Source organism: Grampus griseus (genome assembly GCF_964374135.1).
Source record: "Grampus griseus genome assembly, chromosome: 13".
Classification (NCBI taxonomy): Eukaryota; Metazoa; Chordata; class Mammalia; order Artiodactyla; family Delphinidae; genus Grampus; species Grampus griseus.
Window position 1 is genome coordinate 17,522,783 of NC_139007.1, and position 16,587 is coordinate 17,539,369.

Here is a 16,587-nt window from a genome sequence, read left to right on the forward strand (position 1 = left end):
GTTTATTAAAGAAAAACTCAGTCAAGAGAATCATATAAATTCAGTTGCTGTACTTTCATCAGGCAGCATCAAATCATTCCATAAAACCTAACTATCATCATAGCCTCTTTACAACTTGTCATAGGTCTATCACAAATAGTTGATGTACACCTAGACTGATTTTGTGAGTAACCACTAAATATTCTCAAACCATTCTTTCGTATTTATAAGATTTTTAAATTGCCTTTTAATAATATAAAAAATTATTACAATACTGAAATCTTTACAATTTGCACTAAATGGGGGGTGAGGTTACCTGGTGCCCCAATCCTCTACTCTCTTAGCTTCACAGCTGGGAAATTTATTTCAGTTACATATCTCAATCACAGAGGTTAATTAAGCATCATCCTAGCATGTAAAAAGTAGCTAGGCTTAATGCTAATTAGTCACAAATAAGAAAACAGAGGTATCTGCATGCCACAAGAATCCTCCCCCAAAAGTTTTGATAGGGCTTCCCTGGTGGTGCAGTGGTTGAGAGTCCGCCTGCCGATGCAGGGGACATGGGTTCGTGCCCCGGTCCGGGAAGATCCCACATGCCGCGGAGCCGCTGGGACCGTGAGTCATGGCCGCTGAGCCTGCGCGTCCGGAGCCTGTGCTCCGTAATGGGAGAGGCCACAACAGTGAGAGGCCCGCGCACCGCAAAAAAAAAAAAAAAAAGATAATTCAGATTTTGATTTAGGCCCCAGTTCCTCATCATCTCTTTCCTGTGTCAGTGATTTTGCCATGATACTTTACAGTTCCTTTTACAAAAGGCAGAGTATACTTCCGACCCCTTGCCTTTGGATTTGAACATGAGGCTTGCTCTGGTCCATAAAATGTGGGCCGAAATGACAGTGTGCCAGTTCCAAGCTTAGGCCTTAAGAGTAATTCTCTTGTACCATCACCACTGCTTTGGAAGTACAAGCCAGCCTGCTGGTCCACAGACGACGAGCCTTGTGAAGCAGACCTGGACCCAACCTGTAGCCCAGAGCCACCCAGTAGCATCATCACAGCCACCCACTCTGACCCACAGGTGTGTGAGAAAATAAATAATTATTGTTCGTATGTCACTGAGATTTTGTGGCTTTCGATAACATAGGAATAGCTAACTGATACAGGGGATGATTTTAGTTTGTTTTTCTTTTTTTTATTATTTTCTTTTTTTATTGAAGTACAGTTGAATTACAATGTTGTGTTAGTTTCAGGTGTACAACAAAGTGATTCAGTTATATACTCTTTTTCAGATTCTTTTCCCTTATAGGCTATTACAAAATATTGAGTATAGTTCCCTGTGCTATACAGTAGGTCCTTGTTGGTTATCTATTTCGGGATGATTTTAATTTTGATTACATATTCCACCGTTTCTTTTTACCCAATGTTATTCCTATCTGTTTCTTTGAAAATAAGAGGTTCCTCAGTGAAGTAAGTCAGACAGAGAAAGACAAATATCATATGATATTGCTCATATGCGGAATCTAAAAAAAAAAAAAAAATGATACAAACGAACTTATTTACAAAGCAGAAACAGACTTAGAGAATGAACTTACGGTTACCGAGGGGTGAAGGGATAGATTGGGAGTTTGGGATGGACATGTACACACTGCTATATTTAAAATAGATTACCAACAAGGACCTACTGTACAGCACGGGAAACTCTGTTCAGTACTCTGTAGTAACCTAACTGGGAAAAGAATTTGAAAAAACAGAATGTGTATGTGTAACAATCACTTTGCTGCATACCTGAAACTAACACAACATTGTTAATCAACTATACTCCAATAAAAAATAAAAATTAAAAAAATAAAATAAAAAAGAGCTTCCTTTCCCCAAAATGATTTGATGAGAACACTTTTGCAATCCACCTGCTACCTCAATGCCCTTATTACTGCTTGGTTATTTGGCAAAAAATAATCCTGCGTTATTAGAAAAAAGAGAAATTCTGGTCATGGATAGGAATAAGAGTCTGGAGCCATTTGACAGTTCCAGTATTTACCTAAATTGTTTCTGAACTCTCTCTGGAAGTAGTATAAACTAAAATTCATGACTATTCTCATTCTCACAACGAGGCAATTTCTAGGACACGTACTAAACAAAGGTGCAGCTTGGGGAGATATATTTCCTGGGAATAATAACCTTCAGCTTCCAGAATTCTAAGCTAACATAGTTTTGGCCTGTTACTCTTTCCCAGAAACACATATACTCAACTGCAGGTATAAAGGCAAGTAACTACACTAAAATCTCACTCAGGTCCTACATGGCAAATACTGCAGAAATGCAAATTGCTCCTAGCACTACTTCCAGTACAATGGAGCCTAAAGGGCTAAATTATAGGCCCCAGACTCCTTGCAGCTAGGGTTTCTGCTTTACACAGAGCACTCACCAAGCTAATGTGCCTTCACAGGACCCTGAAGGAGAAATGCACATCATGAAGTGGTAGCCATACGGCTCTTCTGGAAGCTCGTGGTGGTGGTGTTTGTTTCCAGGCAGCTGTGTTTCCAGTCTCTAGTTTCTAGTCCACCACCAACAGGTGGGTGCTAAGGAACAGTGGGTGGCAGCCACCATATCTGGCAACTTTCTTGTTTGTGGCCGAGACCCTGATTCTCAAATGGGCAGGGACAGCAGCTCCCTTGTTAATGCAGATATGTGTTACAGGAACTATTCCTCAAACTTCGGCCTGGTGCTCACTTCTTCAAAGGTTTAGAGATTTGCTTTTCAGGTTATCTAATGCTAGAACCTCTGCTAGGTTCTCTAACAAAGAAAACCTATCTCAGGATCACTATTCACCTACTCCAAACCAACTGTAGTCATCTCGATGCAACGTAAGGTAATCTTGAGAGCTGCTGATAAAATGCGGATCTCTTAGAGAAGACGGAATGAATCACTGGGTTTTGCCTCTTGGTCTTTTGGTTTCCACCTGACAAAGTTTAAGTATTATGCAAATACATTCCATCAAAGGAATAACCAGTGCTGAATATGGTCAAGGAATTACCATATGTCCTGGAACTTTCTTTCAATGTTATATTAATGCATTCTAGTACCAAGTTTTCTTCTTTAATAACAGTAGAATATTATAATTAATCTTTATCTGTGGTTTACTTTGAAATAGGAAGCAGAAAGCCCACTGAAAGGGTTGTGAGCAAAAAGGACATTTATAAGATGTTCAGGGTTATTAACAAAATAAGAATAGGAAGTACTAGAAATAGTTTAAGAGGAAATGTACCACAGATTTGTTTATTTTAGAAAATGTTTGGGCTCACAAAACAATAGATTCCACACAATCCATGGTAAAGCACTGTGGCCCACAGTAAGAAACAGAAGAATTACTAGCTCACAGTGAAGGTGTTCCCAGTCTGAGGAAACAACCCATTCTTGACCATTTAGCTACTGACAAACAACACGCCAATGAAAATATATCTAAACTGCTTCTGCTATACAGTTTTAAATAAACTTGCATAGGCTCTCCATAAAAATGGAAATCTAGGGCTTCCTTCGTGGTGCAGTGGTTAAGAATCTGCCTGCCAATGCAGGGGACACGGGTTTGAGCCCTGGTCCGGGAAGATCCCACATGCCGCGGAGCAACTAAGCCCGTGCACCACAACTACTGAGCCTGTGCTCTAGAGCCTGTGAACCACAACTACTGAGCCCATGTGCTACAACTACTGAAGCCCATGTGCCTAGAGCCCATGCTCCGCAACAAGAGAAGCCACCACAGTGAGAGGCCCACGCACCACAATGAAGAGTAGCCCCAACTGCCGCAATTAGAGAAAGCCCGTGCGCAGCAACAAAAACCCAACACAGCCAAAAATAAATAAATAAAAATAAATTTTTTAAAAGAAGAAGAAATCTATTCATTTTCATTATATTACCAAGCCAAGAAGTAGCCTCCCACATGAGAAAATAAAACTAGCATGAGGGCTTCCCTGGTGGCACAGTGGTTAAGAATCTGTCTGCCAAAGCAGGGGACACGGATTCGAGCCCTGGTTCAGGAAGATCCCACATGTGGCAGAGCAACTAAGCCCGTGCGCCACAACTACTGAGCCTGCGCTCTAGAATCCGCGAGCCACAACTACTGAGCCCGTGTGCCACAACTACTGAAGCCCGTGCACCTAGAGCTCGTGCTCCACAATAAGAGAAGTCACCGCAGCGAGATGCCCGCGCACCGCAGCTAAGAGCAGCCCCCGCTCGCCGCAACTAGAGAAAGCCTGCACGCAGCAACGAAGACCCAACGCAGCCAAAAATAAATAAATAAATATATTAAATAAATGAAACTAGCATGAGAGTAAAAGTCTTAGAAAAGTTTTACTAGCAGCTGAAATAACCAAATTCAACCTTGCATAATATGAATTGAACAGCTGCTACAAGTAGCATGTAAATGAGAGAAGAGGGTCTAGTCCGTTCATATTGAATGTGGACCTACAAATCCATAATGTGAAATGAATTTAAAAGATGTTGAATAATCTGAAGGTGGGAGAGACATAATCGTCATCTTCTTAGTTCAATAATTCAAAATATTTTCCTGAGCTTACTATCCCAGACTATCCCAAACAGGAAATTAAACATTTAAAAATGTATTTTACAATGTTGTCCTCACAACTGTCGATCATGGTCAAGATAAATTGATATAAATTGTGATAAATTTTGTTGGCTTAGGGACACGAATAAATGACTAGTAGCAGAATACATTCTAATAGCGAACAGCAAATACATTTATGTTACTTCTGAAAACCTTCAATGATATACAAAAAATGAAAGAAAAGCTCCCCAATTAGCCACAATAAATGCCATCTACATGTGTTGGGGATTGAACGTGGGACTCAGGATCAGTGTGGAGAAGGCCTTAGGCCCTTCCATTCACTCATAACCTTGGGCAAGTCCTTTGATACTTCTACAGATGTTGGCTTCTCCACCTAGAAAACGGTTTGGATTGGTGATGAAGACAGTGTAATAAAAATGAACCTGGGGCTTCCCTGGTGGCGCAGTGGCTGAGAGTCCGCCTGCCGATGCAGGGGACACGGGTTCGTGCCCCAGTCCGGGAAGATCCCACATGCCGCGGAGCGGCTGGGCCCGTGAGCCATGGCCGCTGAGCCTGCGCGTCCGGAGCCTGTGCTCCGCAGCGGGAGAGGCCACAACAGTTGAGAGGCCAGAGTACCGCAAAAAAAAAAAAAAAAAAAAAACCTGATTTGGACTTTCCAAAGCCAACTGAGTGCCAGACTCACCTGAGGAAAAATAGATTCCTGAGCCCTGCTGCCAGATATTTTCATTCAAATCCAGGACGAGGCCCTGGAATCTGTATTTTTAAAACGCTTCTCAGATGATTCAAGTGATTAGCCAGTTTTCAGAATCACTGCACTAAAGGATTTATCAGATCTCTACCAGAAGCATTTTTAAAAGGTATGTGATCTGTTTTCAAAAAAGTATGAAATGATGAGTTCTAAAGGAGGAAAGCTCCAGAATAATGCAAAAGCACAGATTTCTAGTCGTGCTCTTCTGGCTGGCAACCCGAGATATAATGAAAAGTATTTAACGTGTTTAAACCACCTAAGGTTCCTGGAACGAGCAGCAAATCATCAAGAAGGTAGATAAACGTTATATGAAAAGATGCATGCTTTTATCATGAACATCTTACTTTATTAATCATAGTAACAGCACTGGCAGCTCCTAGCCACTAAAGCCAGAACTTGGCCAGAAGACATCCATCTAGCAAGAAACATAAATTACCTATAGCCTCAGCCCCAAAGGCTTAATTCTTGGTGGTGACTTAGGAACGAAGGGAGAATAAGTACTGAAAGAAGGCCAGAAATCATGCAAACCAGCATCGCTCAAGGGCTCTACTTGCCAAAAACAGAAGAATCAAAAGACAAAAATAAAGGTCTCCCAAGTATTTTCTATACCATTTTCAAAGTTGATGTGATGATCTGGTTTAGATTTAAAACTATTGGAATGTGACATTCTCTAGATCTGTAATACTCAGGCCAATGTCTTTTACCTTTGGACTTCGATTTTCTGTGCCAATGGCTCAATTTTCTCCTCCTTTCAAAATCCAATTTGGAATCTACCTTCTTTACGCCCATCACTTCAGCTGAATGTGGATATAGATTTCTTATCAGTTCAGTCTCCCTATTCAGGATCCCTTGCTGAAACTGTACCTTCATTTGGCAACGTGCATGTGGGCACTTTTTATCTCAGAAACCCCAAATTCTATGGTGTTTCTTTTTTTAAGAGTCTCTAATTACACCAAATGTACTACAAATAGCTGGGAGTTTCTTTTGAATATTATTATTTCTTTGGTTTCCCCCCCGCCACCCCTTGTTTTGTGCTGATTCTTAGTACAGGAGATACAACCATACTGAACTACTACCTTTCTCAAAAGCAACATTTGCTCTGCTGGGGGTAGGGAGGAAGGTGGCAAAGACTGTCAGGATTTTGAGGTAGCATTTCATGACCCAGGAGAGGTACAAAAAATTAATTGTGGGGGCTTCCCTGGTGGCACAGTGGTTGAGAGTCCGCCTGCCGATGCAGGGGACACGGGTTCGTGCCCTGGTCCGGGAAGATCACACATGCCGCGGAGCGGCTGGGCCCGTGAGCCATGGCCACTGAGCCTGCGCGTCCGGAGCCTGGGCTCCGCAGCGGGAAAGGCCACAACAGTGAGAGGCCCACGTACCGCAAAAAAAATAAATAAATAAAAAATAACTGTGCACTGCCACTGATAACTATGCATTCCTCCCTACACACAGGTACCAGAAGAACTCTGGAATCCGTGCCTGCTTGGACAATCTGCCCCATTTTACTGGCCTGTTTTTGTTGTCATGTCGATAGGTTATCAGAGTTGAATCTGGCCCCTCTTTATCTGAAGACAGAACCTGTCAGTCAATAACGTTTCACTCGCAGCGCGAGTGTGTGTGCTTGCTGAAGAGCTCAGAGCTCAGTTTCGTCATCTCAAGGACAGACTAAAAGAAGATGAACGATGTGACAAAAGTGTTTTCCACGTTAGAGCATAACAAAGGGGTGCAGAGTGGTCATAACGGAAGATAACAGGTGGTTAACTCCATCAGTATTTAATTTTGTATTTGCTAAAAGTCCATGTCCATAATTTTCTGACTGTCTGAAAGACTCGTGTATATAACTTCCGCCTCTGCGCTTTTTAGTACCTACATATATAGTGATCATATGCTCAATAAGAAATGGAAAAGAGGGAGGAAAAAAAAGCAAGCCAGATACTTTTCACCATGCTTCAAAGTTCCTTAGGAATCAGAATTTTTTTTTTTTAAACCACAGTGTATGCAATGTATTAACCATCATTCAAGGTGGTGACAGTATCACTGGCTAAAATTCTGATAACATCACAGGGGAAAGGAAAACTTTTTCCATACAGCATGGAGTTTCAAGCCCTAGACCTAAAGATTAAACTCTCAGGAAGGAAACAACTACCCTTGCAACATATAAAATACTTTTAGTTACTATCTCTTTCTTACAGGAACCACACATTTAACTATAACTGTAAAGCAAAAAACTTTTTTAAATAATTGAAAACAGAACTGTGCCAAACAGAACAAAATAAAATAAAAATAAAATAAAATACTATAGTCCTATTCTGTGTTAGATGAAGTCTATCCTTCATGATACCTATTAATACCCTACATTTTATTTTGGAGTTTCCTGCATTAACATTCACTTGGTTTATGAGTGAAAGCCAAGATATATTTATTTAAGAAAAAGATTAAGTCTGGATTGGTTTTTGTTTTGTGGCTTCTTGTCCTCCCTAAAAATGCTCCAAATTAACATTGTGAAATGCAAATACTAGTCATGCTGGGAGCGCTCCTTTTTATCCTTTCTTTACTGTATTTATTCTCCCTCTAATTTTTAGTTTGGAAGGATTTCTTTTAAACCAAGTATTAGTTTGTTTATATTAAAACGTACTAATCTTAGTGGGCTAAATAGTATGTCAACTGTTTCTTGCTGTAAGACACTAAACTAAGATATCTGAGTATTATCAGTGACCAAATAATCCATTTCAATCAACCTTACTGATACTGATGAATTATTTAAGATATTGATAATTATAGTACATATGGATATGAGGTAAGTGATAGAAAATACTATAGATGTGGAGTTGAAAACAAAAACTGAAAACAGACAACACATTAGAATACTAATTATCTAGCCTGATGATTACATAACTCCATAAATGCGCTAACCTCACAGTGTTACTTTATAGTTTGGGTTTTATGGGTTTAAAGACTGAAGGAGTTCGACTAATAAAAAATTTTATTTAGAACTTTAAGGTATTTTTTACCTATTATAAACAACTGTATGTAAGTTAATGAAATTAATAAAATGATTATTATTGGTTTTCAAGAGAGGTTGTAAAAAATACTAAGAATAAAGGATAACAAGCACCAAAAAATCATGCAAAACTGAAAGCAAGATTATACCAGTTTAGTAGTTACTCTAAGATTTATTAGTTCTGCCACAAAAATCAACATTATAATTTTGACGGTTTAAAAACATGAAAGAAAAAGTGGTGAATTGAAGTTTCTCTTACATTAAATAGCACAAAAACTATTAAATATATAAGAATCTTTTAAAACATAACTTTATTTATCTTGGCAAGCAGAACATATGCAGCTCTTTATTTTGGCAAGTAAAAGACATGAAGTAAGAGTGACTGATTAGGTCTAGGCAACAATTTCACAGTTATTCCAAATACTAGTCATGCTGTAATACATGTCCTTCCAAGTATTGTAATCCATGGAATTTGGAGTCTCAGTTCAGTTAATCTAGTTAAAAGTACTTGAGATGCTAAAATCTATGTATTTTTTTGAAGATTTCCCATTGAAATGTCATGAGAAATCATGAAAGAAAACCACCGTCGTGGGCTTTCACCTTTTCTGATTCTCGCATGTATTGCATCCCTAAGTACAGCACAGTTTGTACAGCGTTTTCCATGGCTCCCACTATATACATATGATGATCCTCAAATCTCCACCTCTGGAGCTCAGGTCCTTTTCCCGAGCGTCAGTCTTAGTCTCTCCAACTGCCAAAGGGACACCTCTATCTGAGGTCTCCATGGGCACCTTAAACTTGCTATGTCCGAAACTGATCTCATTACCTTTCCCTTAAACTGGCCTATTCTTTATTCCTTTTTTTTTTTTGTAACATTAATGGCCACATCACTTACCTATACACCCAAGGAGTCCTGCTAGATTCCTTCCTCTGCTCTACTTCTCCTTCCGTATTTAATCGGTTACTAAGTACGCCAATCCTGTATCCTAAACATCTACTGAATCAAACATCTTTCACCGACCCTCTTAGTCACTGCTTTATTTCAGGCCTTAATTAACTTTGATCTGTATTACTGCGACAGCTTTGTAACTAGTTTCTTAGCTGCACCTCATTTCAGTCCATCCTCCACAAGGCCATCAGAGTGACAAGAGGCTGAAAACTGCTCACGTTCAGGATTTAGAAGAGCCTTCATCACCTGTCATCACTTGAGTCCTTTCAAACCTAATCCCTAAATGTCTCTTCTCGCAAAACATTTTCTTTTGCAAATGCTGTTCTTCTGTCCGGAAGGCACTCATTCATTAACTCATTTATTAACAACATATTTATTGTCAATTACTAGACACCGGTAGGGCTTTGAAGATAGAGAGGTAGAAGACATGATCCGTAGCTTCAATCAAGATCTCAGAGTGAACTTGCCATTCAACTTCCCTTATCTCAGTTTTGCATATAAGAAGTTTAAGATGTCTATGGAGACTCGAGATCAGCTCCCAACTCTTCCTTTCAAACTCAGCTGGAAAGACACCTTGTCTTGGAACCGTCCTCAGCCTCCCTGTTCTTCCCTTTAGTGTGATGGAAGCACCATGTCCTGTGCACCCCTGGCACCAAGGACATATTTCTGTAACATTGTCACGTGGAGTTGTAACTCTTGGCTTGTTTGAGTTTTTCCCACTAGGCTGGGAGCCTCCTGAGATCAAGGGCCTTACTGTGTCCCCACAAGTATAATGCCTGAGCCACAGATGATTTCACTCAGTAAATGTTCTTATTTCATGACAGTATACGTCATGAGGCCACAGTGTACAATTTTTTATAGTTTTGCTGATTCTTTAAAGCAATAGGAATTTTTAAGCCAACAAACTTTATTTCTTATATACGATAAACAATTACACTGTTATTATTTATTGTTAATGAAATTAATAAAATTATTATTATTTGGTCCCAGGAGATGTTATAAAGGTACTTTCTGTTTTGTTTCACAGCTTTATAGATACTCATGTTCTACAAACAGTTATGCATATACTTTTTCTTCATTTAAAGCAAAATTTCTTGATCTATATCTTTTTAAAAATGAACATTCTTCTAGCTTTAAAGAAACACAATGATTAAGGAGAACCTGGAATATGGAGAAAGGCACTAAAAGTAAGTTTTAAAGTAATATGTATTTGATGCATTTCTTTCTCTTTCATATACAACTCAATTTTTAAAGCAAAATAGTTACATATAATATAGTGTTTTCCTATTTTCACCTAACATTATATTATGAATCCTTTAAGGTTATTTATAGTTCTTTGAAAATAACTTTAAGTCTGTATATTACAGGGGCTATTCCCCAATTCATGTCACAATTATCCTTTATTTAGGTAAGTATAACATATCACTATTATAATTACTGTATGATGAAACATTTCACTAATGTAAATAGTGCTGTGATAACACCCTCACACATAAAACACTGTACACATCTCTATCGCTATGGTAAAGATTCTCAGAATGGAAACTGTTGGATCAGAAGCATAAACTTTCAAAGACTCTTGGATACACATAAAATAGCTTTCCAGAAAGTCAGCACACATTCACATTTGTTTCTCTATTAAATTCCTGGATACATTGCTTATCACTGATTTTTTAAAAAATTCACCTTAGGGCTTCCCTGGTGGCGCAGTGGTTGAGAGTCCGCCTGCCGATGCAGGGGACACGGGTTCGTGCCCCGGTCTGGGAAGATCCCACATGCCACGGAGCGGCTGGGCCCATGAGCCATGGCCGCTGAGCCTGCGCGTCCGGAGCTTGTGCTCCGCAGCGGGAGAGGCCACAGCAGTGAGAGGCCCGCATACCGCAAAAAAAAAAAAAAAAAAAAAAAAATTCTCCTTCATGTGGAAGGGGGATTTACAAGTATATTTTCTCTGGCAGTTTAAGGAAGGGTGAGTGATGTGCACATCTGGCAGCAGTAATAATAACGCCTTATAACTGGGTCATGGTCACCTTCCTACTCTTATTTAGCTTCTCACAATAACCCTATAACGTGGATACTATTGTCTCTATTAAAGCTGGGAGACAACCTCAAGGAAGTTAACACTGAAACAGCCCATTTATTAAAGTTCTTCTCAGGAATTACCATGAAAACTCTCAAGACTCTGGTTAAGAGAAAGTAGCTGGTAAAAGAGCTGTTTCATTTTTTTCCTTCTTTCTTTCCAGCCAGTGTGCAATTTGACAGGCAGCCCTTAGTGAAAGGAGCTGGACTGAAGTGTTTCACCCGTATCAGTCTCAAACCACCTCACTTGGAAACTAAACGAATTCACACGGGCAGACAACCGATGGAGCTGTAAAAAGCCTACTCACATCACAGACGGATACGATAGCCGAGCCATAGTTTTCTTCTTTATTCAGAAGAGTACCCGCATTATTGTATGACATGGTCATTCGTGTGCAATGGCCACTCTTTTAACACAGTGTTGGAGGTGAGGTAGGTGGAAACAGTAGTTGTCTTTGAGATGGGCGTCCAGAATGGGGTACTGATTAAAATACTGTATCTGGTTAAAAATGACAAATTCTTACCTTAACTATTAATCCTTTCGAGTCCACCAACCATATCTTCTTCATGGCTTTCTCCTTTGGTAAACCTTCTTTCTCCATGGCCATAACAATCAAGTGTGCAATCCCTAAGGCAGCCTTAAAAACAAAAATGTTTCATGTTGTTCCACATAATCCCTTATCAAGACTTACATTTTACCTCATTTCGTCACTGTGAACAAGGAAGTACAAAATGGCTCTGTTGACCGAAAGAGCTATATTCTTCACTTGTACTGGGAGTGAAGTATTTTTGTCACATTTGGGTTCTGCTAAATGACAATTATTTACTCTTTTTATTACAACACAATCACTATTATGCTGCTTTATACTGAGCCACAGATAAACCAGTGATATCCTTGGTTGTCAGCATCTTTAACCCTGTTCATACAATTAAGATTTCCTCTAATAAGAAAATATTGAATTTAAAATAATGAACTGCTCAACCTTGCTTATGAGACTGTATTGCTTATTGTTCAGTTCAAGCTCTGCTAACTGAATTGGAAGAATGAAGCCTGGTCATTTGGATGAGAACTTGACCAATTAGGCAATAAAATGGAACACTTAAAATATGTGTTCCCGAGCATTTATTTACTCTCTTAATTTGGACAAAGAAAGTACTGTGAGATTTCTTGCAAGATTAAAGGAAACAACTCCTTTGGTATATGATAAATTTGGAGATGATCTGTGAAATTTCCAAAACCTTTTCAGGGACAAACAAGGGCCAGTTTTGAATCATCCAACCATGAATACCTCTCTCCTGCTGAGTACCAAGAACTGGCCTGTGGCATTCAACAAAACCCTTTGGAAATTTAAAGAAGTTTACTAAAATTAAGTACAGCATGTAACAATTCACAGAAATTTAAAAAAATCAAATTTTAATGAGCTGTAATTTAACCTTGATTTTTATTCTGATATGAAAATAAATTTGTGACTTACACCCTGAATTCTTTCACATGTTTGTATCTTGTAAGTTTTAGCTTCATGTATTTTGCTTTAAGAACAAGTAAAATCAAACCCAAGACAGTATACACAGTTTCTTCCAGTGTAATACATTTATTCATAATCATATTAAATTTGAAAATTTAAGGCTTCTTAAAATATGTATAGCCACGAAGCATTTCCCCATTTATTACATTCTATAATTCTAAAAAGATTTTGGCAGTTTTCTCACAAGAAGCTCAAACTAAATTGACATTTTAATTTCTATTTTGGGGGTGAGTTATTATAACGAGTCTAATTTTCTTCTTTCAAATGATTAACCCATAGAAAAAGAGAACAGGAAACAGCATTATTTTGTATTCCTGCCAACTCTTTCCAACAATTTTAAATGTTTTAGTTCTTTTGCGTGTGAATGGTTATACTGCATGATGAACCTTCAATTCAAAATATTTTTTCTAAGAAACTTCTATATAGTTATGAATGTGCACACTGAATTGTGAGTCAAGTTAAGAAAATTTTGGTATGTGACACTGGAGGATACTAAAAGTTAGCATCGGCTATAATAGCTTAAATACTTAAAGGTTTCTATATATAATTAGTCATACATTGGAAACTTTTTTGGTTCCTGCATGGCACCTTAAATATGCCTAACAAAAACCCACGGCAACATCTGATAATCTTACAAATTGAAAACTGTGAAAATATCTCTATGCCTCTAAAGTCTCCTGTGAAAAATTAATATGCCTCAATACTTAATTTGAAGAATCTTTCAGTAAAACCTATAGTTTCAATAAACTAAAAATTTGAAAGACTACCTCAAACTTCAAATTTATGAGTAATTAGAATGAATGTTATGTTCACTAGTGTAGGAGAACGTAAGCCCTACATAAGGCAGGTACCTCTCCAGCTCCTTGGAATAGTACTGTTTGATCAGACAGCTTATTCTTGGTTATTCGAAGGGCTGCAAGGATGCCAGCAACTGCGACAGATGCCGTTCCTGCAACAAGAAACACCCTGAGCAATCCTCACATGGGCGCTGCTGTATCCCGAATCCCAAGCCTCAAACTGATACTCATGTCTTGAAATCATCACACAACAGGGTAACTGGTGCAGAAAAGGAACCTGCGGTTGTCTGACCCCACGCTTGCATTTGACGTGAAATTCTCAGGCTACTGACATCTGTCTTTTAAGACAGCAACTTACGACTGTTGAAAACTTTCCAAAAAAGAAGGTTCTGTGGCTGAATTTGGTGATGCAGTGACTAAGAACCTGCTGGAGAGGATGTGGAGAAGAGGGAACCCTCCTACACTGTTGGTGGGAATGTAAGTTGGTGCAGCCACTGTGGAAAACAGTATGGAGGTTCCTCAGAAAACTAAAAATAGAGCTACCATAGGATCCAGCAATCCCACTCCTGGGCATATATCCAGAAAAAACTATAATTCAAAAAGATTCATGCACCCCTATGTTCCTAGCAGCACTATTCACAATAGCCAAGATATAAAAACAATCTAAATGTCCACTGACAGAAGAATGGATAAAGAAGGTGTGGTATATATGTATATACAATGGAATATTACTCGGCCACAAAAAGAATGAAATAATGCCATTTGCAGCAACATGGATGCAACCAGAGATTATCATACTAAGTGAAGTAAGTCAGAAAGAGAAAGACAAATATCATATGACATCACTTATATACGGAATCTAAAAAAATGATACAAATGAAGTTATTTACAAAACAGAAATAGAGTCACAGATGTAGAAAACAAAGTTATGGTTCCCAGGGGGGAAAGGTGGAGGGGGAGGGATAAATTAGGAGTGGGAGGTTGGGTTTAGCAGAGGTAAGCTTTTATATATAGGATGGATAAACAACAAGGTCCTTCTGTATAGCACAGAGAACTGTATTCAATATCCTATGATAAACCATAATGGAAAAGAATATTTTTAAAAAAGAATGTATATATATTCAAACTGAATCACTTTTCTGCACAGCAGTAGTTAACACAACATTGTAAATCAACTATACTTCAATTTTAAAATAAATAAATAGATAGATAGATAAATAGGTCAATAAATAAAAAAGAACATGGGGTTTGGATTCTTAGGTGGATTTCCAGCTCAACCTGTTTACTAGCTGAATGAATTTAGAGAAATCATTGTGTTTATCAGTTTGCTCAGCTGTAAAATCACTGTATTATATGAGATCAAAAAATACTAAGTGCTATTAGAAAATTTAAATGTTTTAATTTTCAACTGGAAAAATTAACAGTTAATAGCAACGAAAAACTGATGTTGATGCAGTCTTTAATCAGCTTCCTACCTATGATAAATCACTGGTGAATCCCAAAGACACTGGACAAAATTAATGTAAAAATCATTTAGGATAAAAACTGAGCTTTCCTCATCATGCCTCATGGTAGTAGAAACTTCACCAGTTCTAATTTTACTGCTTTGCCATATAAGCTTTCACAGATCACAGAGCAGTTCTTTTGCTTTGAACATAATTACATGGCTCAATTCCTTCATGGTTCACGTCTGAAATATAAGTCTGAAGCTTCCTGCAGTACCTCCCTGTTGTATCTACAATTTACTCCTCTAAAGTAACATTCTACCTATGATTCCTAGATCACTCAGCTGGGTAGTAAAGCCTAGTGAAACTTTAAACACTCTCATTTAGTTAAAAAAATAAAAACAAACCAAAAAACATAGATTAGAATAGGTTTGAAGAGTGACACAATGATGAAGCGTTATGTATGCCAAATACCAAAGATGCATTAAACATTGCACCATCAGTAGATTTGTTCTTTTGAATTTTTTGGTTGTTTGCTTCTTTCTTATAGAATTTGGTAGTCACAAGTAAGGTCACAATAAATGATTAATTATTGAAGAGCTGTGTGTCTCTTGCATGTTTTTTATTTAGGAACACAAGTATAAAATGCTTGCAATTTTGAGCCGCCATGCTACACATTATGAATTGCAATTAAGTCACACATCACACAAAGGTCACTCTTCTATATATTATTTATGATGAAAGCCTGTGTAAAAATAAGGCGCTGATCTACGTAAGAAAGATACCATGGCAGGTTTAGAATGGTACTTGCTTCATACAATAAGATAGATTGACTAGAGTTGTTAAACAGATGAAAAGAGAATTTTAATTAGAGAGGTACAGCTATCCAGACACTAGATGAACACTTATTCACAAATAGCATCTCAAACTGTCTCTACATTGGCCAGAAGTTTGGATTTAAGGGACTCTAAGCTCCCTTCCAACTCTGAGATTCTGTAACTTGAAGGGTCTCTACAGATTCTACCAGCACCCCAAGATTTAACCAGCTGAAGAGTCAAAGTTGAAGTATCATCAACAATCACTGTGTCTATACTATTGTTTTGATTTTTAAATAGAATTGGGCATTTAAGGATAGACAGAATAAAATATTCCAAAAGATACTGGCTATAATGTGTGATATTTTTATATGGTTATGCTACATCATTCTGCACTAAAACTCAAAATGTTTTAAGTTCAGACATATTACCCCAAATAAGGCAAAATAAGTCTCTATCTACACTGGATATCAGAGCCTTATATTTAAAAGTATATTTTATGGGGATTCCCTGGTGATGCAGCGGTTAAGAATCCACCTGCCAACGCAGGAGACATGGGTTCGAGCCCTGGTCCGGGAAGATCCCACATGCCGCGGAGCAACTAAGCCCGTGTGCCACAACTGCTGAGCTTGCTCTCTAGAGCCCACGTGCCACAACTACTGAAGCATGCGCGCCTAG

The 16,587-nt window shown here is 38.4% G+C and overlaps 1 protein-coding gene across 2 annotated transcripts in view; it reads right to left on the minus strand.

The window, feature by feature from the left end:
- Nucleotides 1–16,587, minus strand: part of ME1 (malic enzyme 1) — a 192,965-nt gene that overhangs the window by 19,616 nt on the left and 156,762 nt on the right. For both annotated transcript variants that reach the window (XM_082668816.1, XM_082668815.1), the window contains exons 8-9: nt 13,704–13,801; nt 11,851–11,964 (exon numbers count right to left, since the gene is read on the minus strand). In XM_082668816.1, the coding sequence (XP_082524942.1) occupies nt 11,851–11,964; nt 13,704–13,801 (212 nt within the window). The remainder of the gene's footprint in view (nt 1–11,850; nt 11,965–13,703; nt 13,802–16,587) is intronic.